This window comes from Chrysemys picta, chromosome 15 (assembly GCF_011386835.1).
Source record: "Chrysemys picta bellii isolate R12L10 chromosome 15, ASM1138683v2, whole genome shotgun sequence".
Classification (NCBI taxonomy): Eukaryota; Metazoa; Chordata; order Testudines; family Emydidae; genus Chrysemys; species Chrysemys picta.
In genome coordinates this window covers 27,741,052-27,764,989 of record NC_088805.1, presented here as the reverse complement: position 1 = coordinate 27,764,989, position 23,938 = coordinate 27,741,052, and the positions used below count along the sequence as shown (strand labels likewise).

The 23,938-nt window shown below is 46.0% G+C and overlaps 2 protein-coding genes across 4 annotated transcripts in view; one reads left to right on the top strand and one right to left on the bottom strand.

Annotated features, from left to right (window-relative positions):
• Positions 1 to 7,126, bottom strand: part of PSMD9 (proteasome 26S subunit, non-ATPase 9) — a 29,994-nt gene extending 22,868 nt beyond the window's left edge. Inside the window, exon 1 of one of the 2 annotated variants that reach the window (XM_065568116.1) lies at positions 6,982 to 7,126. The gene's annotated coding sequence lies outside the window, so the exon portion shown is untranslated. The remainder of the gene's footprint in view (positions 1 to 6,981) is intronic. The other variant, XM_065568117.1, reaches the window with a different exon arrangement.
• HPD (4-hydroxyphenylpyruvate dioxygenase) lies at positions 15 to 22,284 on the top strand. 2 transcript variants are annotated; one of them, XM_005298631.4, is made up of 14 exons: positions 15 to 162; positions 446 to 472; positions 2,727 to 2,789; positions 7,771 to 7,875; positions 8,747 to 8,789; positions 10,249 to 10,331; positions 10,970 to 11,059; positions 12,246 to 12,349; positions 13,716 to 13,793; positions 15,275 to 15,437; positions 15,989 to 16,060; positions 17,848 to 17,970; positions 18,791 to 18,907; positions 20,123 to 22,284. In XM_005298631.4, the coding sequence occupies exons 1-14, from the start codon at positions 160 to 162 to the stop codon at positions 20,231 to 20,233; spliced, it is 1,182 nt and encodes a 393-aa protein (XP_005298688.3). In that variant the 5' UTR covers positions 15 to 159; the 3' UTR covers positions 20,234 to 22,284. The 2 variants fall into 2 exon arrangements, with proteins under 2 accessions (XP_005298688.3, XP_065424180.1); XM_065568108.1 differs by having other exon boundaries at positions 138 to 235.
• The last annotated feature ends 1,654 nt before the right edge of the window (positions 22,285 to 23,938 follow it).

Genomic DNA, 23,938 nt, shown 5'->3' with positions numbered 1-23,938 from the left:
GAATGATTCAAATCAAGTAAAACACTTCAAACCAAGTAAATCATTTAGTTTACAATCTAGAGAAGGTGGAGTCAGGGAGGGGATTTCTCTTCTCCCATTGCTATATTAGTCTGACTTTCTCTTGGTGCTGTCACATTCAATAAATTACAGGTTACGAAAATGGTGAGGTTGAGAATTTTTTTGTTTTTAATTTGCTGCCAACACATTATGGGGGTAAAAGAGTAAATCTCCCACTGTGCGTGTATAGATTTCTTTCTGCGTAATTACTCACAGTACTGTTTATGCTTTGAAAAGCCGGGCTTATTAATTTATATGTTTAAAGTAGTTCAGAAAACTTGTTTTCTACAAACTGACCTGATGGATTACAGTTTTCTGGTGATTAGTGTACATTTTTGAAATGTAAATATGTCTCTCTTTTTTTTTTTTTTTAATTCTCTCTCCTTAGACAACTTACACAGACAAAGGAGAAAAGGTAAGAATACAATTGGGTTTATTTTCCCTCCAGCAAAAGACTGGGACTGTTACTGCAACACAGATAATATTAATTTCTTATTCATTGATTGTTAGGTAGGATAAAAAGCAAAAAGGGGCTCCAGTTTTATAGTGTTGAAACACTGCTTCTATTTATCGTTTTCCTTCTCTGTAAATTGCAATTAATTATGCAAATCCTTTTTTTCACTTTTTTGGGGAGGGAGGAAGGAGAAATGTAAGATTAGTGACATTTATCAAGGAAAATCTAACTCTTCCAAGTCTAAACATAAGCATGATTTATTTTATTATTTCTCACTAATGATACTAAATATATTTTCAAAACTTTTTTCAAATTTAAAGCATTTTTTTAAAATACTAATACATACAGCAAAATTATGTTTAGTTGCTAAATACTATACCATATAACACAGATTTACTTTATGTAACTTTTATGCAAAGTACATACACAAATAATTAACAGTGATGAAAAATGATAATACAGAAGACAATAGATGTCAAATCATAGTTAAAGAAGAAAAGCTGTTTATTAAAGTAGGGTTTGACCAAATAATGTAATTAAATACTCCAAATAAATTTGTTAAACTCCCAAACTGTAATTTGGACCCACATTTGAAGTTGGGTAAGAGCTTTCCTCGATGAGAATTAATCTTTAATGTAACAAGGTTAACAAACTCATATTGGATCCAAACAATTGTGCAGGTTGTTTGAACAGTGGCACAAATTCTATTTTCCATTATTCTCTGCAACCCATCCCCATTACAATCTGTGTAACTGAAAGAAGAATTTGACCCATTGGCTTGATTCTGTTCTCATTTGAAATGATTTTACATGTGACTTAATTTACTTAAGTGAAAGCACTCCTGATTTACAAGGCTGGGAGAACAGAATCCGATCCTTTGTGTCCAGCAGTGACAGACAAAGCAATGACTGAATGGATTGACTGCTGTGTGTTTTTCACTCCACAGGGGACCCCAAAATATTATTTTCCAGAATCATGAGGGACAGAACCCACTGTAAATTATTCATGGAATTTTTTCCAGCTTTGCTCCTTCCTGGCTTGTGAATATTTTAGTAACACCTCCCTCACCCACACTGTAAAAAGCAACATAGGGTCCTGTGGCGCCTTTAAGACTAAAAGAAGTATTGGGAGCATAAACTTTCGTGGGTAAGAACCTCACTTCTTCTTACCCACGAAAGCTTATGCTCCCAATACTTCTGTTAGTCTTAAAGGTGCCACAGGACCCTCTGTTGCTTTTTACAGATTCAGACTAAAACGGCTACCCCTCTGATACTTGTCACCCACACTGGTATTTTTCCTCTAGAGCATGCTTTTAGGGTGCTGTGATTTGATGCAGACAGGCCACATTTACTCTGATGACTGGCACCCAGACATTATAAATAAGCTTTTGGTGACATTGTTTTTAGACAAATTACTGTTGAATGTTTAGAGAAAAAGTAATTGTTTTGCTTGAAATGTATAACACCCCCCCTACCCTGGCCTTTTCAAAGTCCAGTGTTCTGGGGGTCAGCGTCCTGTGACAATCAGCGCTCTGTAGGGACTCCTCAGAAAACCTGTGAAGTGGCAGTGCCTCAAATTATTTTCAACCCTGCAAAACTGGTGAATTTCAGATATCCCAGGTATATATTTTATAAAATCCTAGTCTCAGGTTTGTGCTTTCCCTGGTTTTATTATTTCAAATGATAAATGTGCAATCACAGCATGTTTCTCTAACTCAGTGGTTCTCAAACTGTGGGTCAGGACCCAAAGTGGGTCACAACACCATTTTAATGGGGTCGCCAGGGCTGGCATTAGACTTGCTGGGGCCTGGGACCGAAACCCAAGCCCCACTGCCTGGGGCCAAAGCTGAAGCCCGAGGGCATTAGCTCTGGCTGGTGGGACTCAGGATATAGGCCCCACACCTGGGGCTAAAGCCCTTGGGCTTTGCCCCCACTGACCCCCCCCCCCCCACGCCTGGGATGGTGCAGCTCAGGCGGGCTCAGGCTTCGGTCCCCCTTCCTGGAATCATGTTGTAATTATTTTTGTCTGAAGGGAGTCGCAGTGCAATGAAGTTTGAGAACCCCCGCTCTAAACCAATCTAAGGATGGCTTAGGTGTACTCATTGGTTCTTGTTAAAATAGAGACACTGTAGGCTTGAAAGTGTTGCATGAAGATGGCATTAAAGTGAGATCCAAAACCCAGCAGGTTCATATTAACTCTTCTTCATTCCATTTAGCCCGAAGGAGGCAAATTTCTCCACTTCCACTCTCTCACATTCTGGGTTGGAAATGCTAAGCAGGTATGTAGATAAAAGTCACATGTCTGCCTGTGCTTGTGAGGTCTCGGGCTTGGATCTTTCTTGTGCACTATCACTGTTTGAAGAACAGGGGCATACTGTAATCTGCCTTGCTATTGGCTGTCAGGAGGGGAGGGTCTGTCATGTGATATCTGGATGGTCCTAGGGATCTGCATTCAATTAAAATTCCATCTGTGGCTGGCTCTGATGATCTTGCGTAGAATGATGGAGTATTTCAGCACTTTTACTCAGTGGAATGTTCTTCAAGGATGGTCTTTGGACCATTATTATGCAACAGTGCTGTTTACACTGCAGACAGGGCACCGATGGGTGTATGTGTGTGGACATGCATATAGACATTTGTCCTCCTCAGTTAGTGGACATTCAGAAAATCCAAAATAAATGAAAATATGAAATCCAGAAGAGATTTGCAGTGGCACATGTTTAATATGAAAAAAAAAACACAAAAAAACCCCATAGTTCCTGCTGCTTTCCTGCCCATGTCCTCATCCCAGGCCTTTTTGAGTCATTTAGATGGAGGTAGTAACTAGCAGTCTTGTTTGCAGAGAGATAAGATATCAGTCTTAGCTGATTGGACCGGCAGTATATCATTCCATGTTAAAAGGACACTGGCAAGTTAAAATCCCTCTATTTTAAAAACCTGATTCTTTTTCTCAGTGACATCTTAGATTAATGAAAGAATATTCAAAAGTTCACTTACATTTCATCATTCATGGTATTCACTTGCATTCGGTTTGGAAAAGGGTAGTCAATTTCACTCACATTCATGCTCAGCTACTGATCCGTTTCTCTTTCTAATTCTCCTACATTAACCTGATGTTGCAATTTTGGGTTGCAAGTAAAAGGGAAACATTCCTTTCAGAATAAGCTATTCCCTTTTTAAAATGTCACTTAACCTTTTCTTTTGCTGTTAGACTTTGTAAGAATGCATTAAGACCTGCCCTTTTGCTGCCAGATCCCTTTTCATGTCAATTACAGCAAGGTTTGCAGTGTGGGGTTGATTCTTTTCTCTTCCAGCAAAGTGAGTAAGCTCACGTAGCAGGTGCAGGAAAGTATTAAAAAAGGCAGTGAATCACTGCAAACTGTTGGAAAGACTCAGCAGAAAACCACAGTCGCTGTCAGCAGGGTCCTTCCCTCAGGGGAGATTATTTCTGATCCCCCTTCCCCCAATGCTATAAAAACTCCATGGCCCACCTGTACCACAATAACTGGTTTTCTGCATATAAAAGCCAGGGCAGGTGTTGCAGGGTAGTTGCCTGGGGTCCCACTCCACAGGGGCTTTGTGAATGTACATTGCTCAGGCTTCGGCTTCATCCCCAGGTAGGCTTCAGACCTATGTAGTGGGGCTTTGGCTTTCTGCGTTGAGCCTCAGTGAGTCTAATGCTGGCCCCGCTGGGCGGACCCCTTGAAACCTGCTCATAGTCCCCCGTGGGGGCCCCGGACCCAGTGGTTTATAGCAAGAAAAAAAGAACAAGTTAACATAAGCAGACAAAGAATCCCAACCCAACTGAGACCTGTGATCGCTGCCTATGGAGCCCAAGATTCTGCCTCTCAGACAGTCACTCTTGTGCAAGGGGAGCGGACACTGAGCTGGATTGAATCCCTTGTTCACCAGGGACCGGGCAGTGCCCTTGTTGTCTGTTACATGCTAAGGGCTACATTTGCAAAGGGACCTCTACTTCCTAATGTACACATACAAAGGGCCACTTGGCAGACTGGGACATCAGACCCTTACCAGTCTCTGTGTGCAAGTGCCTGTTTGTGAGTGAATGAGGGTTGTGCAGGTGATATATATATACCCCCCCACACACACACACACACATTCATAAGCATATTTCCATAAAGCCTTATGGGTGGCACCCTCATACCCTCCTTCTGAACTTACTGCCAGAGGCTTGGACACTGACCATGGCGGAGGCAGTATACCTAAAATTCCTCTTTGGGCTCCCCTCTGGGGCAGACACTCCTGTGTCCCCCAAAAGGGAAAGAGACCCTGATCCAGCTGTGGGCTCACAGCTACCAGCTATGACAGACCTGCCAGAACAGGCACCCCACCACTCCTGTCTTGCTAAGTTAGGCACTCCAGTCAGCTTCAGCACAGACACAGAGGTTGGGCCACACCTGTGACGGGTTGGATCACAGAAACCCCCTTGGGAGCTGCCACCAGATGTGCAAAGACTACCCCTGCTTCTGTTTTCCCTGCCAGCTCAGGACTCCAGCACCCTATCTTGCTGAGCCAGACACTCCCGTCTGGCTCCAGACACAGACCCAGGGTCTGAATCACTTGTCCCAAAGCTGCAAGTTTACCCAAAAACAGCTCACAGAAGTGCGCTTGTCTTTAGCACTCAGATGCCCAACTCCCAATGGGGTCTAAACCCAGATAAATCCGTTTTACCCTGCATAAAGCTTATGCAGGGCAAACTCATAAATTGTTCGCCCTCTATAACACTGATAGAGAGAGATGCACAGTTGTTTGCTCCCCCAGGTATTAATACATACTCTGAGTAAATTACTAAATAAAAAGTGATTTTATTAAATACAGACAGTAGGATTTAAGTGGTTCAAAGTAGTAACAGACAGAACAAAGTAAGTCACCAAGCAAAATAAAATAAAATGCGCAAATCTATGCCTAATCAAACTGAATACAGATAATTTCCTCACCCTCAGAGATGTTTCAGTAAGTTTTTCTCAGACTGGACACCTTCCAGGCCTGGGCACAATTCTTTCCCCTGGTACAGCTCTTGTTGCAGCTCAGGTGGTAGCTAGGGGATTCTTCATGATGGCTTCTCTCCCTCTCTGTTCTCTTCCCCCCTTTATATATCTTTTGCATAAGGCGGGAACTCTTTGTCTCTCTGGGTTTCCACCCCCCCTCACTGGAAAAGCACCAGGTTAAAGATGGATTCCAGTTCAGGTGACATGATCAGATGTCACTGCAAGACTTCATTACTCACTTGCCAGCACACACATATACAGGAAGACTCACAGGTAAATACAGCCATCTGCAGACAATGGGAGTCATCAAGATTCCAAACCATCATTAATGGTCCACACTTTACACAATTACAATAGGCCCTCAGAGTTACATTTTATATTTCTAGTTTTAGATACAAGAGTGGTACGTTTATACAAATCAGATGATCATACTCAGTAGATTATAAGCTTTGTAATGATACCTTACAAGAGACCTTTTGCATGAGGCATATCCCAGTTACTTACATTCACTTATTACCATATTTTCTCTAAAACTATCTCAGTTACATTATATTGACTTATTATCAAGTTTTTATAAAACCATATAGACTGCACAACGTCACAACACCCATCTGCAGTTCACTGATACAGATGCACTCAGCTCAGGGGCTTCTTAGTTAACAGAGACTTTCCCAGTGCTCAGTGTTCAGCCTTTCTGGGCAATTTGCAACTTTATAGTTCTAGCGTCTTTTGATCTTCAATCTTATTTATTTTGCTTCCTTTTCTGTCCCTACTTCCCTTACCCGAAATAAGCAAACAGAAAATAACAAACCAGTAACCACTTTGTCTGTTCTCCAGCCACCACACTTAAAACTCACTTAAAATCACTACCAGTATCTTAAAGCAATGAGCTGTGCACAGACCCTGCTTGACTACACCACTGTGACAGGTTAGATCACAGAACCCCCCCTTGGGAGCTGCCCCCTGATGTGCCAAGACTACTTCTGCCCCTGTTTTTCTGCCCCGTCAGCTTAGGACTTCAGTGCCCTGCCTGGTTTGAGCCAGACTTGCTAGCCTGCTGCAAACCCAGACCCAGCTCTGAATCACGTCCCCTAACAGCTGTAGGCTTACCTGAAAGCAGCTAACAGAGGTGTTCTTGTCTTTAACACTGAGATGCCCAACTCCCAATGCGGTCTAAACCTAAATAAATCTGTTTTACCCTGTATAAAGCTTATACAGGGTAAACTCAAAGTGTTCGCCCTCAGTAACACTGATAGAGAGGTATGCACAGATGTTTGCCCACCCAGGTATTAACACATACTCTGAGTTAATTAATAAGTAAAAAGTGATTTTATTAAATACAGAAAGTAGGATTTAAGTGGTTTCAAGTAGTGACAGACAGAACAAAGTAACTCACCAAGCAAAATAAAATAAAACATGCAAATCTATGTCTAATCAAACTGAATACAGATAAGATCCTCACCAGTTCCAGAATACTTCCTTTTACAGACTAATCTCCTGTTAGTCTGGGTCCAGCAATCACTCACACCCCTTGCAGCCACTATCCTTTGTTTCAGTTTCTTTCAGGTATCTTTGGGGGTAGAGAGGCTCTCTCTTTAGCCAGCTGAAGATAAAATGGAGGGGTCTCCCCTGGGCTTAAATAGACTTTCTCTTGTGGGTGGAGACTCTCTCCTATGCAAAGTCCAGCTACAAAATGGAGTTTTGGAGTCACCTGGGCAAGTCACATGTTCATGCATGACTGAGTTCCTTACCAGCCAAGCCACACTCCTAGGAAAGTCCATATGTGGATTGATGTCTCCAAGTTCATTGTTGGCTTAAGTGTTTCTTGATGGGGCACTTACTGAGAATAGTCTTTTCTCATGAAGCTGACCAACTGCTTCACTACAACCTACTTAGAATCAAACAAGTATGCAGCCAATATTTATAACTTCGAATACAAAAATGATACATGCATACAAATAGAATTAATAGTTTCAGTAGATCATGACCTTTACAGAGATATGTTACTTGGTATATGTAGCATAAAACACATTCTAGTTATGTTATATATATATATATATTCGTAAGCATATTTCCATAAAGCCTTATGGGTGGCATCATCACAATTGTACACTAGCTGTTTGCTAGAGAATAGGGCCAGTAGGTGATGCTAAAAAGCTGTCTGTGCTTTGGGGAGCGCTAGTATTGAAATGAGTGTTACCAGAAAATAGTCCTTTCCTTTCACTCTAACATGTTTTCATGTCTTTCAAAGGCTGCCTCGTTTTATTGTAACAAAATGGGATTTGAAGAACTGGCCTATAAGGGCCTGGAAACTGGCAGCAGAGAAGTGGTGTCTCATGTAATAAAGCAGGATAAGGTAAGCTTACTGAAGAACGCTTTAAGGCACTATCTAAAGAATAATGTCACTACTCTGGTAACGGATCGGGGATAATAAAGTGTTGTTTTCAGTCAGTTAAATTAGGGGAGAGAAGAGATGAGGTCTCGTGGTCTCAGCACCAGACTCGGAACCAGGAACTCCAATCCTGGCTTTCACATAGACTTCCTATTAATTTGGGCAAGTAATATAACCCAGATGCCCCAGTGATGTCACATGGCCAGCTGAGAGGGCGAACACCCAGGTTAATTTTCATGATATGCTTGGTCTTTTTGTCTGGGCAAAGGTAGGCGGGTCACATCTGAATTCCAGCTTGTCACGTTTTGTGGCATTAAAATAAACTGCATCGGAGTTCTTGAAGCCATTTGGAATAACCCATTAGCATGGGGATGTCCTGTGAGGCAATACACATATTACATCTGCTTCCTCATCTGGAACTGAGGCAAAAGGCTCAGTTTCAGGTCCAAGAACTGACATTTTTACAGTTTTCTGATCGTTGGCCCAAAATAAAGAAGAACAAAAAGGGACTTTCTAATCTCCAGTTTCTCTGAGGCCAGTCCTGCATCCTTTCCTTGCCTGTACTCAGACAAAACTAGTGATTTCAATGGGAGTTTTGCTTGAGTCAGGACTGCAGGACTGGTCAGTAACAGCAATGCAAAACATCCTGGGATTTTTTAAACTAGAGCTGGATGAATATTGCATAAAAGCATTCATTAGCATTTATGCAAATGAAAACACATACATGTCTTCAATTTACCTATTAGGGTCCAATCCTGCAAACCCTCCTCTAGACAGAGCTCCCACTGACCTTATCTGACAGTAAATAATGTATAATATTCTGCTTAATTCTCAGATCATATTTGTCCTCTCATCTGCTCTCAACCCTGAAAACAAAGGTAAATGAAAATGATCATCAGGAATGACAAATGACTGCAGGCAGCTAAACCTCCTGGAGCGTAATCTGCACGGGGAACACTACGGAAGGCTACAGCGACTAGACCTCCCCCACCTTTCCTATTTTGCTATCATAGGGCCATTTATTATCCTGTGCTGCAGGGGCTGTGTGTGGAAAGTAAACATGGGGTAGCAGCTAGTTTCTCCTGCCCACAAATCCCTTAGGATGACCAGATGTCCCGATTGTATTGGGACAGTCCCAATTGTTGGGTCTTTTTCTTATATAGGCTCCTATTACCTCCCCACCCCCTGTCCCGATTTTTCACATTTGCTGTCTGGTCACCCTAAAATCCCTGTTCCCTAGAACCTAAAGAACCAGGCTCTTAGGGAAAGGGAGGGGTTCTAACTTGTGTGGCTGGAAATCCTGCCCTTACGAAGCAGTCTCTTCTCGGGCCCTGGGTTACCGGGGGAGGCTCCTGTGAGTGGGCATTTTTTGCCTACCCTGGTTTAGGAAGGATATAATGTGATCTTTACTTGATAGTGTGAGCTAGCTCTGAGCAGGCCTTTTAGTGACTGTTCAAGCTCATATTGTATCTTACAAATGGCACCATGGCTGTGAATGGGGACAGAATTTTGTCATTTCACAAATCCAGCTGATAATTTTACTGGGTTACCACTTCTTTAGTCTTCGGATCGGCTCTGATCCTCCCTGGAGTCCAAGATGATCCTCTTGTGGAAAGCACTCGCCCCCTCCCCAGCACACCCACAAGGGAACAGTGCTGGCTGTTATTTAGCATGATTATTTTACAGTCCCTACAGCTCTGCTGGCATCAGACAGTCCAGCTAAGAGGACAAGGTCTGGGCCCCAGAGGGTTTACACGTGACTTTCAGACAAGAGGATAGGGTGGGGGGAGTGAGAAGGCAGGCCAGGGGATTGATTGCTACAATAAACTGATTTGGCCATTGAGGCAAAAGTGTGTGCTCCTGCTGCTGCCAGCCAGTCGGCCCCATCCTGAACCTCTGAGAACAGATTCCTGTAACCTGAAACTGCTGCTTCCCTATGAGGGACTGTTGAATTCTCAAGTGAGGCAGGGATAGGGAGTGCTGCAAAGGTGGGAAGCTCGGCCCTGGGCCGGGAGTCATTGTGACTGTGGCTGAACGTGCTCTCAAGACTAACCCATGCCAAGCCATTACCCGTTCCCTCCCTTTGCGTACACATGCAATTCTCACACCTACCAAATCAATGGGAAACTTTGAGAACTGTTTCTCACGCTGCTGCATCTAATCGGGAGGAAGGAGCCGTTGATGCAAGGCAGAGCAGCGAGCCAGCGACAAGCAGTCCAGCTGCACTGAACTCCATGCCTGGTCAGTCAGGCACTGCGAATGAAAAGTCCCTTGGGTCACTCTCTCTCTCACACGCACACGCACACACACACACTCTCTCTCTTTCTCTTTGCACAGACATGGGAGAGCACTTGGTGAAGCATGGAGATGGCGTAAAAGACATTGCATTTGAAGTCGAAGATTGCGACTTCATTGTGCAGGTAAATGATGTAATCAAAGAACCATAAAAAGGTAGGGCTGGAAGGGACCTCAGGAAGTCATCTACTCCCCCTGTGCTGAGGCAGGACCAAGTATTGAAGTGGCCAAGCCAGTTCAGTTTAACATCTCCAGGTCTTGCAGGGTTAAGTACTCCATAATATAGTGTCAGTTTAACCACTTATAAAGTGTGAGAGGCTCTCTTGCCCATGTGCAAAATTGCAGTGACTGCACTGAAGCAAATGTTGACGCTGGGAAAACACAGAACATGATGCACCGTAGTTTCCATCTACTGGGACGTGAACTTGCCTCGAAGTGCGGTTCTGCTCTGAAAAGTGACTCCATGGAGACAGCGTTGGGAGGTTCCATGTGTGCTGTGTCTCAATTGCTCCATATGAAGTTCACATCATTTACTCTAAAGGATGTTTTTTTTCTAACTCCCAGCCTTGCAATCACTCCATGGGATTGGACAGTCAATCCAGGCTCTTTCCGGTTCGTGCGTTGTCCCCAACAATATTGTAGAATTAGATGCTGTATGTCTTCTCCTGAAGCATCCAGCATTGGCCAGTACTGGAGACATGACCAGGCTTGATAGGTCTGTTCTAGCATGGCAGTTCTTACAGTCTTCTGTTCTCTTTCACAGAAAGCTAAAGAGCGTGGGGCAGTGATAGTGAAAGAGCCCTGGGTAGAGGAAGACAAATATGGAAAAGTGAAATTTGCAGTCATCCAGACGGTAAGCCTGAGGAAAGAGTTGTCTCTGGTCCATCGACTGTAACGTTGTGGGCTGCAGGAGTCGGGGCTGCAAGATCACTAATCACACTCACAAGTGGAAAGGGAAATCGATTGGCTGCATGGGCACTTTCCATCAAATGTTGCAGAGCTGAGCTTTTGGGCCCCAATTCCAGGCTCCAGAGCTCCCCCTCTATGGTGGCTCAGATTGAGTGGCTGGTACGCTTCAGCTACTGTGGGCTTTACAGCAGCCCATTGGTGCCTATAGGTAGCCGCTGTAAGTTAGAACAGCCCTGGGGCTGCTCTAGTTTATGGTGAGGCTATGCCAGCCCCTGGAGCAGTCCAGAATCCTGGAGGTGGCATAAATCTGCCTTTGCCTGCCCCCTTTCAGCAGAGGATCCGGCTCTCTCACTCTTCTGAATATATGACTAACTTGAGGCCAAGTGCAGGCTAAACTGAGTTCCCCAGCTACGGGTCAATGGAGGCCCCTATAGTTGCCTACATCTCCGCTCTGGAACACATCCACTACAGGAACCTAGTGACACATGGGAAATTTCAAAATATGCAACGACTTCTTTGGAATCTGCACAGTGAATATTTAGCAAACATCTGCAGTCTCTGCAGCCAGCACCTGGAGTTAGCATAGACTTTTCGAGCACTCTAAAATCCCTGGGCTACTTACTGCTCAGACCCAGTACCACATTCCCTATCACATGTAGGGGAGTCAAAATTGGACCCCTGCTGCTGAAAGCAACAGGTGCTGGTAAGCCCTTGGCCATCAGAGGCTTCAGCCCCTCGCATCGCCCTACGGTGAGCCAGTAGTTAGGCTTGGTGAACCTGAAAGGGTTCCAAATCCGGGTTGGGTTTGATAAGACTCCAATAGCTTGGAAGCTCCTCGGAACTTCTTGGGTCTGCAAATCTGAGGATTGGCTGCCCTGTCAGATTTCCAGCCCTTGCATTTCCCATCCTGGTCAGAAACAGCATCTGAATGGCCTCTCTCACTAGGAGCTCCTGGCAGTGGGAGTTGGGAGGGAAAGAAGCTCATTGGACCACTTCAGAACCCACAGCAAGGTGCAAGTTACGTCTTTGAACTAGGCGCAGGTCCAGGTGCTTATTGAACAGTTATTGGATTATCAGAATCCGTGGAGAGGAACAATATTTGTAATGTTACCCATTTTCTCCCCTCCCAGTATGGAGACACGACGCACACGTTAATAGAAAATCTTAACTACAAAGGTCTCTTCTTACCTGGCTTTGAGCCATCTCTCTTCAAAGACCCACTGTTACCAAAGCTGTAAGTATATTCTATAGGGCCTGATCTAGCAGTTCTTACTCATACAAAACTCCCACTGGCTTTGCTGAGTAAGGAATGCAGGGTCAGGTCCTCAGATCACAGTTGTTTACCTTCTGTATGGTCCAGTGAAATGTTCAGAGGCTGGGCTGTCTGTATGCAATAGATGTGAGCTCTAGGTAAACCTGTGCTGAACTCAGGCATTGTGCTTTGCATGGTCTCTTGCAAACGTCTTCTGTTTTTCCTCTATTTGGGGTCCGTCACCTCCTGGTTATGCTTGCAGTTTCAGGCTCAGATGCACCTGAAAACTCAAAAGCGAAATTTGGTCAAAACTTAAGATGGGTCTTATAATGGAATGCTAAACTGTATTATATTGTTCAGCCACACGATGGCGCCACAGCAATACCTCGACATAAGCGAACAAACAGCCATTCCTGGCAGTACATTAAAGCAGGGGTTCTCAACCTTTTTCCTTTTTAACCGCCCCCCCCCCACACACACACACCTTGCTATAAAAACTCCACGGCCCACCTGTGTCACAACAACAATATAAAAGCCAGGGCTGGCATTAGGGGTACCAAGCAGGGCAATTGCCCGGGGCCCCATGACACAGGGGCCCATAAAAAGCTAAGTTGCTCAGGCTTCTGCTTCAGCCCCACGTGGCAGGGCTTAGGGTTTCTGCCCTGGGCCCCAGTGAAATAACCCTGGTCCTGCTGGTGACCCCTGGTTGAGAACCACTGCATTAAAGAATCTTCTGAATGACACATCTCTGGTGTACTGCCCTGAAAAGGAGGCTCTGTAGCCAGGCTAAGTCTGGTACAAGAGCCTGACCTGCTAGTAGTAGCCCTGCAACCTACCCTGTACAAGGTGTGCCTGACAATTCACATCTGGCTCTGGATCACAACCCCAACCAAACGTGCAGGGTATCTAGATTCAGGGGTTCGGTTTGACTCATTTAAGGGACAGGGAACAGATGCAAAATTCAGAACCCAATTTGGCGGCTGGACCCTTCCCCCAAAGCTCAGCCACTAGGGGGTGACATGATCACACATGGGAGCAACCAACCAGCAGTGACGCATACACAGGACAGTACATTACACTGCGAGTAGTTGTGCTCGTACCCAAGTATGGGGCCTGGAGGGAATTTCCCCCGGGGATTATTGGCAGAGAGTTTTAGTTGTGTTTTATCTCTTTGGCACGGAGTGGGAGTTGTGTGTTAGGAGCAGAAGAGCATACTTCCAAGGGACCCTGGTTCCTTCTCACTGGCACCTGTTTTGATGGCACTGGTTGTATTTTAAGAGCTGTGTCACTACATGCATCAATGCCAGTTGCTTTTTGAATGAAAACTGACAAGGTGTTTCTTTCTCAGACCAAGTGGCAAGCTGAGTTTCATTGACCATGTGGTGGGGAACCAGCCGGATCTTCAGATGGTCCCTGTGGCAGAATGGTGAGAACTGTAGCAGTTAGAAAAAGCCACTCAAGCAATTCTCTCTGCTAACAACAGTGTTCAGTAATTTATGTCCATGTTTAACATTCTATTTATTTTATTAACACTGCTGTCTTGCTGACAGGACACTTTGCACAATGTTCAGTTCTCTTAGAAAAGTACACTCTGGCTTCCAGGGAAGCAGGGCTATATTCCAACATGGTTCTCAAGAGGGCAAGGGCTAGCCAATGTGCTGTGGGATTTAGGGGAGTGCTATCCGCTGGCTAGGGTCACGACCAGCCTGCCCACATGTCTGCATATGTCAGAAGATATTCTAAAGAAAAAAAGTAAATTATAGTGTAAATGAAGTAAAACTCCTTTATCCACCTGAATCACATAGAGGAAGTGACATTGACGGAGTGACTCAAAGAAAGACAGGTTTCAGAGTAGCAGCCGTGTTAGTTTGTATCCGCAAAAAGAACAGGAGTACTTGTGGCACCTTAGAGACTAACAAATTTATTTGGGCATACGCTTTCGTGGGCTAAAATCCCCACTTGGTAAAGCAACTCCCATCTTTTCATATGCTGTGTATTTATTACATATGTGGACTTGCGGGATCGGTCAACACTACGCGCCGCCCTGATGGTTCAGGGACAATTACATCGAACACATCACTGGCCACTGACAGTAACAGGAGGCGTGAGCCGGAGCGACATTGTGCATTGACTACGAGAAAGGGAACGAGATGCATATGCTGTGTATTAAATTTGTTGGTCTCTAAGTTACCCCAAGGACTCCTCGTTGTTTTTTCAAAGAAAGACAGTCAGCTGAGGAAACCCCTGGAAAGTGACTCCCAGCTTAACACAGCAAGTAGCCAAAAGACCCCTCGTAAATACAGTCCCACCCCACATTCCTGAGAGACCTAAAACAAAGTAAGCTGTGTGAGGTTTCAGAGTAGCAGCCGTGTTAGTCTGTATCCTCAAAAAGAACAGGAGGACTTGTGGCACCTTAGAGACTAACACATTTATTTGAGCATAAGCTTTCGTGGGCTACAACCCACTTCTTCGGATGCACAAGTTTATTTAATCAGCAAAGACCATTATCAGGTGATGTAGCCAGAGGGCTTGAGTGAGTCACATGTAAAGCCACTGATGTTAGTAGCGTTACAGCAGTGAAAGGCAGAGTGAGTGTAAATGAAAGTTATTTTGAGTGGATCCAATTCAGCTCTGCCAGAAGATGATGCACTACTCATTAATTTCAAGAGGCGAGATGACGTGGTGGCAAGGATGTGTTGTCCTGTGAACCTGCAGACATTCAACTGCTCATGCCCTGTTAAAGCGGAAGGGAGTTTCATGGGTTAACCCTGGAAAATGAGGAGGAAACTATCTTCTTTACTTTATTAATCTAGTGACAGAAACTCACCAGTGCTGAAGTCCACAGTTCTCAAAAGCTATGAGTTGGTTTAACGGGGAATGAAATCTGCCTTTTCTGTTCTCGGTCAGGTACCAGAAGAACCTTCTGTTTCATCGGTTCTGGTCTGTGGATGATAAACAACTGCACACACAGTTCAGTGCCCTGCGTTCCATTGTGGTCGCCAACTATGAAGAGACCATAAAAATGCCCATAAACGAGCCAGCAGTGGGCAAGAAAAAATCTCAGATTCAGGTAAATACTCATTAAACTTGGGTGTTGACATCAAGATTGTTATTTCCCCGTAGGGCTGTGGTCATGCCCGGCGCTTCACACAGAAACAACAGGTACAAGTTGCTCAGGGCCAGGACCTAATTTCAGGATTCAGGAGGGCTCATGAGTCAGTGCCCACTTATTACACTAGATGGCGATGTCCCACTGAAGTTATATCTGGGTGAAAATCTGCAGTTATGGTCGGAAAAGTGACTCTGGGAAAAGAGCCTTTTCTTAGTCAACAGAGCTGTTGTAACAGTTGTAACAGAGTGAGACAAACAGGGGAGCTGCTTGCACTCAGACTGAGTTTGCTGTCCTAATACTCATAGTCTAGCCCTCTTATTTCACTAGTAAAACACCCGTGAGTTTAATTTTCCATTTTGTGGCTGGGCTGGAGGCAAGACCTTGGGTTGAGCTGTGACTGCTTTTGCGTCTTTTGTTTGTAAGCATAAAAGCAACTTAGAAAATGCACAACAGTTGAACCAGAGCCAAAAAAATTCCTGCACTAGTAGTGTCTGTTTGTTTCTTGATAGGAATATGTGGAATACTATGGAGGAGCTGGAGTCCAGCACATTGCTCTGAATACCCCCGACATTATTACTGCTGTAAGTCTGGCAATTTAATGAGTAAAAATAAAAATGAAAAGAAATCCAGTATGTTGCGCAAACTTTTTAAGTCGCTGTATGTAGCAGTGCCCTTAATTTTCTCTGAGCTACTGCGTAGTGAGCAAAACAGGCCAGTTCACTTACACAGAGCTAACCTGTGACAGATAAGGTTTTTAAAGCTGTTTCCAAGGGGTTTGCTTAATTGCTTCAGCAATGGTGGCTCACAGAACAACCCACTAACTCTCCTTTGTCGTATGGCTGCAGAGATGTCAACCATCCACTTAGGGTGACCAGATGTCCCGATTTTATAGGGACAGTCCCGATATTTGAGGCTTTGTCTTCTATGGGCGCCTATTACCCCCCACCCTCGTCCCAATTTTTCACACTTGCTCTCTGGTCACCCTACATCCACTGCACATTGAATTGTCTCTTGCAACATGTGTTAACTCCTTACGCTTAACAATCCGTTCCACGTTCCGTTTAGCTGTGACACTCTGAGGACCTTTCCCACACTGATGAAGAGCTCTGGGTAAGCTCGGAAGCTTGTCTCTTTCACCAATGGCAGTTGGTCCAATAAAAGACATACCTCACCCACCTCCTCTAATTATTTTGCATGATTTTTGTGCATTCTCCTACCCCAACCAGCACAGGAGACACACCCATTTCTTCAATGGCTCTATATGTAAGAAGTTTGGTGGGTCTCAGCTCAGTGTCCACATCACAAAAACCCCACCACAATTGACATTACCTGTCCCCCTTGTCGGCAGCCACAGCAGAGAGGCCAAAACTGACTGGGCCACGAGGATTTGCCCTTCGAGGTGATACATCCAGGTCAAGATTAAGGCAGATTGGCAGGGGGCTTTGTGGAGGATGCTCATGTTACCATTGCACATGCTGTAGTTGTCAGTTTATACATATAGGATTAGAAACTCCAGGCCTGTCAATCTGATCTACTTCACCAGCACTAAGTTCTCTCTCGCTGTCTCTTACACACACACAGAGTTGTTGGGATACTGAGCACTCATACACACAGAATCTTGTTGGAAGACTGCAGGCTAACTCCTGATGCCATCTGTCCTGTCCATCGAGGACTCAAATCAGATGGGCTAGAGCAGAGGAGTCTTAGCGTAACCCACACACCTCCTGGGTGTGGTGTTCTGTCCCATCTACTTGCACTGAGACCACGTAGAGAGAGATTAATGAGTCTGCTACAGCCTGAGCTAAGAGCCACGTGGCTTTTAGCCCACGCAGTAGAGGCTCATACACTCAGCTCCAGAGGTCCCAGGTTCCATCCCGCCCGCTGACAACTGGGGTCTGTCGGCGTTACATTAGCATCAGTTCATTTCTTGGCATGTGTCTCTCTCTGTTTCCAGGAATTCAGCTGACTTCTACTGTGACCCTTTAATTCCTTCCCCTTTAGAACGGGTCTGGCTTTTCCCATTCATTTTTTAATGACATGGAAGTGCTGCTATAAGGGTAGGTTCTGTAACAGCAGCCATGCAGGCAGCCGGATAGGCAGTGGTTGTTTATGGCTTGAATGAGTGCTAGCCTAGGAGGGTTGCACATGGACTGGTTTGCATCAGGAGCTGCCATCTGGCTCTCTATGCTGCATGGGCCCCACTTGACCTGCTGCTGAGCTCTTCACACCAGCTACTGGCATTTCCACAACCTAAGCCCTGACCCAGCAGCGACTTTGCTCCTCTGAGCGGGGCCATGCTTTAGCCAGTAGGGTGGGGAAAGGGGTGAGCAAAAGAACCACTTGAACGGATCTCACTCTTGTGTTACAGGTCACCAACCTGAAACAACGGGGCATAGAGTTTATGACGGTTCCATCCACTTACTACCAGCAACTGCGAGAGAAGCTGAAATCTGCCAAAATCAAGGTTAAGGAAAACATCGACAAACTGGAGGTCAGCCTGGTTCTCAAGGCATATGCAGACAAAACAATGCCATCTCTGGCATTTCAATAACACTTTCCAATCTGGAGGGTCGCAAACAGCTCTGCGGAATGCGATCTCTTCCCTCACCACTCAAGTTGGGCGGGACTTTATCAATTGTTGGAACATGCCAATGTGCCCAAACTGAAACTGTTCACGAAAATTAATCGGTTTCAATGATAATTTTGTCAGGAATTTCTCAGGTCCAGGATGGGTGGAGGGAGAGACAGACCCACCCCATTTGGAACAGGGATTTGAGCCTCCGTCTCCCAGATCCCACGTGAATGCCCTAATCACTAGGTATTGGCTATTCTGGGGTATGGAGTGTCTCAGTCTCTCCTTCCCCCCAAAAAAACAAGCTTAAAACCTCTACATTTTTCATGAAAACAAATTCTTGTTTTCCGTACTCACCACTAAAATCCAGCCACTCCTGGGAACAGATTGTGACAGTAGTTTTAACAACCCAGTGACATGACAATCATTTAGGAAGGAAGGAAGTGGAGAGTAATGCATCCACCTGAAACTGCAGACTGAATTTTAGATAACCACAACATAACTCCACAGATTGGCATTTGACCTGAACATTATTGTGTTTAAATCATAATCTCTAAAGATCCTAATGCCACAGAATTCCAGCTATTCCAACTCAACCAGCTCTGATGCAGACCAGACATCAAAAAACTTTTCACAATATTGTTGAAAGATTCAGGTGGATTTCGGGGGTTATTTAGCACCAGCTTCCAGCTTCTCAACCATTCTCCAAACAATTGGTTTTATTGTTTTTCTTTCCAAGGAACTGAAAATCTTAGTTGACTTCGATGAGAAAGGATACCTGCTTCAGATCTTCACGAAACCTGTTCAGGATAGACCCACTGTCTTTCTGGAGGTCATACAGCGCCACAACCACCAGGTTTGTTGAGTGTTTGGGGCTTGAGAGGTTCTGTCCTGGCTGATATGACTGAAAATGTTAAGATTTTTCATTATCATTTAAAAAAATGAAGCTATGCCAAAAAGCACTGGTAGGCAGGAGCAATTTTGGCTCTGTTTCATGTCCCTGCGACCACACAGGGATTTTGCTCTGAGATTCTTAAAGTTAAAGTTTTGAAAAATGAAAAAGCTGCTGCAGAGACTTGGTTCCTTAGACCAACCGACCCAAAGTGGCAGCTGCAAGCAGCATGGTGGGATTTCTCATGGGACCTGGGAGCTGCCATGCTTTTGAAGAGATGCCGCTGCTAAGCCGTTTTTACAAAAGAAACATTAAAAATCCAAGTTGCTCTCGGTTGACCGAACTCACATCCTAAAGGGACCTTGGCCTGCTCAGGCCATCTCGATTGTTAACCAGTCTGCTGACGTTTGGCAGTCCCGGACCATGATTGTAATGGTATGAAATTCAAAGGGTACTTACCCACTAACCTCCTTCCTTCAGCCAGTGTCTCACTCCTTCAGAGCACCATGTAAGACACCAGACTGGGGAGACTTCCTCCCAATGGAGAAAATGGCCTGTTTCTGGGCCTCAGTGGAGAATTCTCGTTATTGCTCTATTTGGTGCCTATGCACGCTGAGTGGATACACCAGAAATAGAAAGATAGAACCAGACTCTCCTGAGTTTGCCTGCTCTATTCCCTTGTCACTCCAGAATTATGTGCTTAATTTTATTATCATTCTGAGGTGGGAAGGAAAGGGGAGGCATTTTTACATATATGTCACAACGTTGTATTCTCGATGGAGTCTTTGGTATGGCTCTGACACTATAAATAAAGATTAGCAGCTTGCGTAGCACGTTCCACCATCAAACTTCAATTAATTAATCCTCACAAGATTCCTGTGAGCTGCAATAGGTAAGCAGTACCATCCTCAGTCTATAGATGAGAGAAACTGAGGCACGGGAAGGTTAGATGACTTGCCTATGACCACTGCAGTTATCAATGGCAGAAGTTCGTGGCTTCAAGTCCCATTCCTAGTCCACCAGGACACACACTAATATTCTGTGTCCTCAGGGAAGGAAGTCCCACTGTATGTAAGTAAAGCTCTTGTGGCTGTTTGGTTTACTCCTGAGACTCTGGATATAACAAATTCACTTGCCATGTCCACATGCCAGTTAATGTTCTTTTCTTCCCATATGTAGGGATTTGGTGCTGGAAATTTCAAGTCTTTGTTTCAAGCTATAGAAGATGACCAGGATGCAAGAGGAAACCTTACCATACTGACAGCAAATGGAGAAACTAATTTCATCTAGAGCCTCTCAGCAAGAGATAGGCAGCAGACACAATTACTTTCATATATAGAAGTGTCTATACAATTAAAAAAAAATCCCCAATAATTTGGGTAATTAGCCCAACACTAAGCGTATAAAACAAGGAAATTCACCGTTAAGCTTGGGCGGCAGGTATAATAGGCCGCCCAAGGGTGGCTAAGGCTCCCCTAACCCAGGCCATGGCCCAGCCCACACTCCGCCCTGATGCCCCGCCTCTCTCTCCCCCTCACCCCCGATGCTCATGGGGGCTCAGCTCAGAGAGGCCCGGGGGTCGGGCTGGTGCGGCGGGTCAGTTTGGGCTGGGCCGGTTCGGGCCGCGCCGTCAAGTCGGTTTGGGGTGGGTTGGGCCAGCGGGCTGGGTAGGTTTGGGCCGGGCTGGTGTGTCTGGCTGGGTCGGGTCAGGGTGGCACGTTGGGTCGGTTCAGGTTGTCGTGTTGGGTCGGTTCAGGTCAAGCTGGCACGTTAGGTCAGTTTGGGCTGGTGCACGGGTTGGTTTGGTCTGGGCTGGCGCGTCGGGTCGATTCAGGTCGGGCTGGGCGGGTGCGTCAGGTCGGGCTGGACCAGAGCCTCGGGTTGGGGTGGGCCGGCGTGTCGGGTCGGTTCCGGTTGGGCTGGCACGTCGGGTTGGTTTGGGGTGGCGCGTTGGGTCGGGTCAGGTCGGGTCGGGCTGGTGCGTCGGGACGGTTCAGGTTGGGCCGACATGTCGGGTCTGGCTGGCGCGTTGGGTTGGTTCAGGCTGGGCCGGTGTGTCAGGTCAGTTCTGGTTGGGCTGGCATGTCGGGTCGGTTCGGGTCAGGCCACCGCGTCGGGTGGGTTTGGGCCGGCACATCGGGTCGGTTCAGGTCGGGCCGTCGCATCAGGTCAGTTTGGGCTGGCACGTTGGTTGGTTCAGGTCGGGCTGGAGCATCAGGTCAGTTCGGGCCGGACTGGCACGTCGGGTTGGTTCAGGTCGGGCCGATGTGTCAGGTCGGGCTGGGCCGGCACGTCGGTTTAGGTCGGGCTGGCACGTCGGGTTGGTTCAGGTTGGGCCATCGCGTCAGGTCAGTTTGGGCTGGCACGTTGGTTGGTTCAGGTCAGGCTGGAGCATCAGGTCAGTTCCGGTCGGACTGGCACGTCGGGTCGGTTCAGGTCGGGCCGGCGCGTTGGGTCGGCATATCGGTTCGGATCAGGCTGGCGCGTCGGGTCGGTTCAGGTCGGGCCAATGTGTCAGGTCGGGCTGTGCCGGCACGTCGGTTTGGGTCGGGCTGGCGTGTCGGGTTGGTTCGGGCCAGCGCATCGGCTTGCTTTGGTCTGGGCTAGCGCGTCAGTTCAGGCCGGGCTGGCACATCGGGTCGACCAGCGGTTTGGAGCAGCTGGGGCGGGAAAGCCAGTGCTTGGAGCAGTTCAGCCAGGGCTCCTATGGCAACGGCGTGGGCCCTCAGGACTACGGTGGGTAAAAGGGGCAGGGCCTTGGGTATAAGGGGCGGGGCCAGGGGGCTATGCTCCCCGAAGGGGGGGATTCACATGTCACCAGTGCAGTTAAGTTTAAACTTAAAAGGAATCCAAATGTGATATGGTACGGCAATGTAATTAGGGCATTCCAACAACCATAACTCTACCCTCCACTGACATGGGGGGGCAGGATTTAAAAAATAATCAAATGTCTTTAAAATCAGTTTAATCCAATCTGGGCTGCTAAATACTAAAATGCCTTAATCAGCACTACAGGGTAGTGTTCAGGTTTCTGCTGAAGAAGGAATTTCAGTTATAAAGAATAACAGGGAGAAACAACCCATTAACCCTAATGAACTATTTGGATGTTACGTACACACAAGATTTCAGCGAATTTTAACTATATGAGAAATGCAAAGAGGGCAGAGTTAAGGTTTGGTGCCCTAACTGCATGTCCTACCTTAAGATGTTTGGATTTCTTTTAAATTTAATCTTACCTGTGAATTTCCTGGGTTTCTAACACTTGGTTTTGGGATAATTACAACGTCCCTGTAATGTGGTTTAACCTAAACTGCCAATATATGCTCTCAACCTTAACTCCACTTTAATGTAGTTATTGTCTAATTCATTTTAATTGCTAAGCTAATTAACATGTACAGTCTCAGAAAATGTGTTCTGTACTCAAAGGGTACATGCGGTAACTTTGGGGAGGATGCAATGGATTGCCCATACGTTATAAAGGGGTTGAATCCCTGCTTTAAGTGCAAAACTTAACTCCGCCTTTGGGGCAGAAATATTTTTGGAAGTGTCAATGTTCTGATGGGGATAAGAGCTAGGGAACGGGAGGGCGAGGGTTGGAATTAAGGAGAGCAATTGCCTTTTCTCCTGGCTCCCAATCAACCCCTGGCTGCAATTAAACTTCATGCTCATAAAAGTGGATCCCTGTAACCAGATCTGCAGTTAGTGTCCCCAGCCTCTGAGCCTCCGCCACACACATTCAAAGAAATACTGATGAGAGACAGAGGCCTGCCACTGATGCAGACATCTACCAGAGTAGTAGCGAGCAGATGGCGATATACACACATGGCCAAAAGAGCAGAACAAAGCCCATCTGTTTGCTAAAGAAACATCAAAAAATAAAACATCCCAGAATAAACTTGGCGCTGCTGCCTCCTGGTCTGAAAGACTTAAAAGCAGCAAAGGGAGAGAGAGGTCGGTTCTCACTCTGCCTTAGGGAAGAGAGCCCAACCCTGGGTAAAATTTTCAAAAGTACCCAGGTGCCTTAGAAACTGACGTCTCACTGACTTTCAATGAGACGTAGGTGCCCAAGTACCTATCACTTATGAAAATGTTACCATGTGTGGTGTGAGACCAGGCCCTCGGCAAACCAGGTAGAGCCAAGAACAGAATAAGAGTCATAACTATGGGTGTTGTTTCTCTGCAGGAAAAAAATCTGGTCAGGAGACAACTCCCCCCCGCCGCCCATGCTTGGAGATCCCACCCTTAAAGCATGGGTTACAGGAAGAGGCAGATAGCCTAAGAGGGGGAAGGGACTCAGGAAATGGTAGAGATGGGTGACTGACTTGGTTAACTAGAGGGAGGAGGCACCAATTTCTCACGAAGAGAAAGAAAACATCACTGACAGTTGATACTATACACCAGTTCCTAAGATTGCTTTCAGCAGAGATGCTTAAACCATTGTCAGTGTCAGATAACCGGGACAGTCCACGTTTACATTGCCCAACGTCATCACAGAGGGGGCCAAATTCAGCCCTGGCGTCAACTGACACAACTCTATTGAGTTCAGTGGTGTTGTGTCCATCTATGCCAGCAGAGAATTTGTTCCATAGCATCGGTGGAAGAAACAAGGGACAGGAGACCAGATTGTTACTACAACACAAATGCCAACCAAGCACCTGCGAGCACCTGACCTGGAAATAAAACGGATCATTATACGATTTGGCCACAGTTCTGTCACTGGTTTCCCCCAGTCAGTCTCCACTGCCCACATAACGTGTTATGTTTGACTCTGCCTCCCCCGCAACCACCCGCAAGAGGAGCATTGACTCAGAGGAGGAGACATGGTCTTCCTGCTCCATGGGCTGGCACCAGAGAGGTGGCCAGGAAAAGTCACTGGAGGGGATTCCAGGCTCAGGCCCCTGCTGGGCAAGAGAGAAGTTAGTTGGAACTGGAACAAGTACACACACACTTCTGCCACCATTGTCAACAAGAACCTGCAGCTCCCCAATTCCCAGC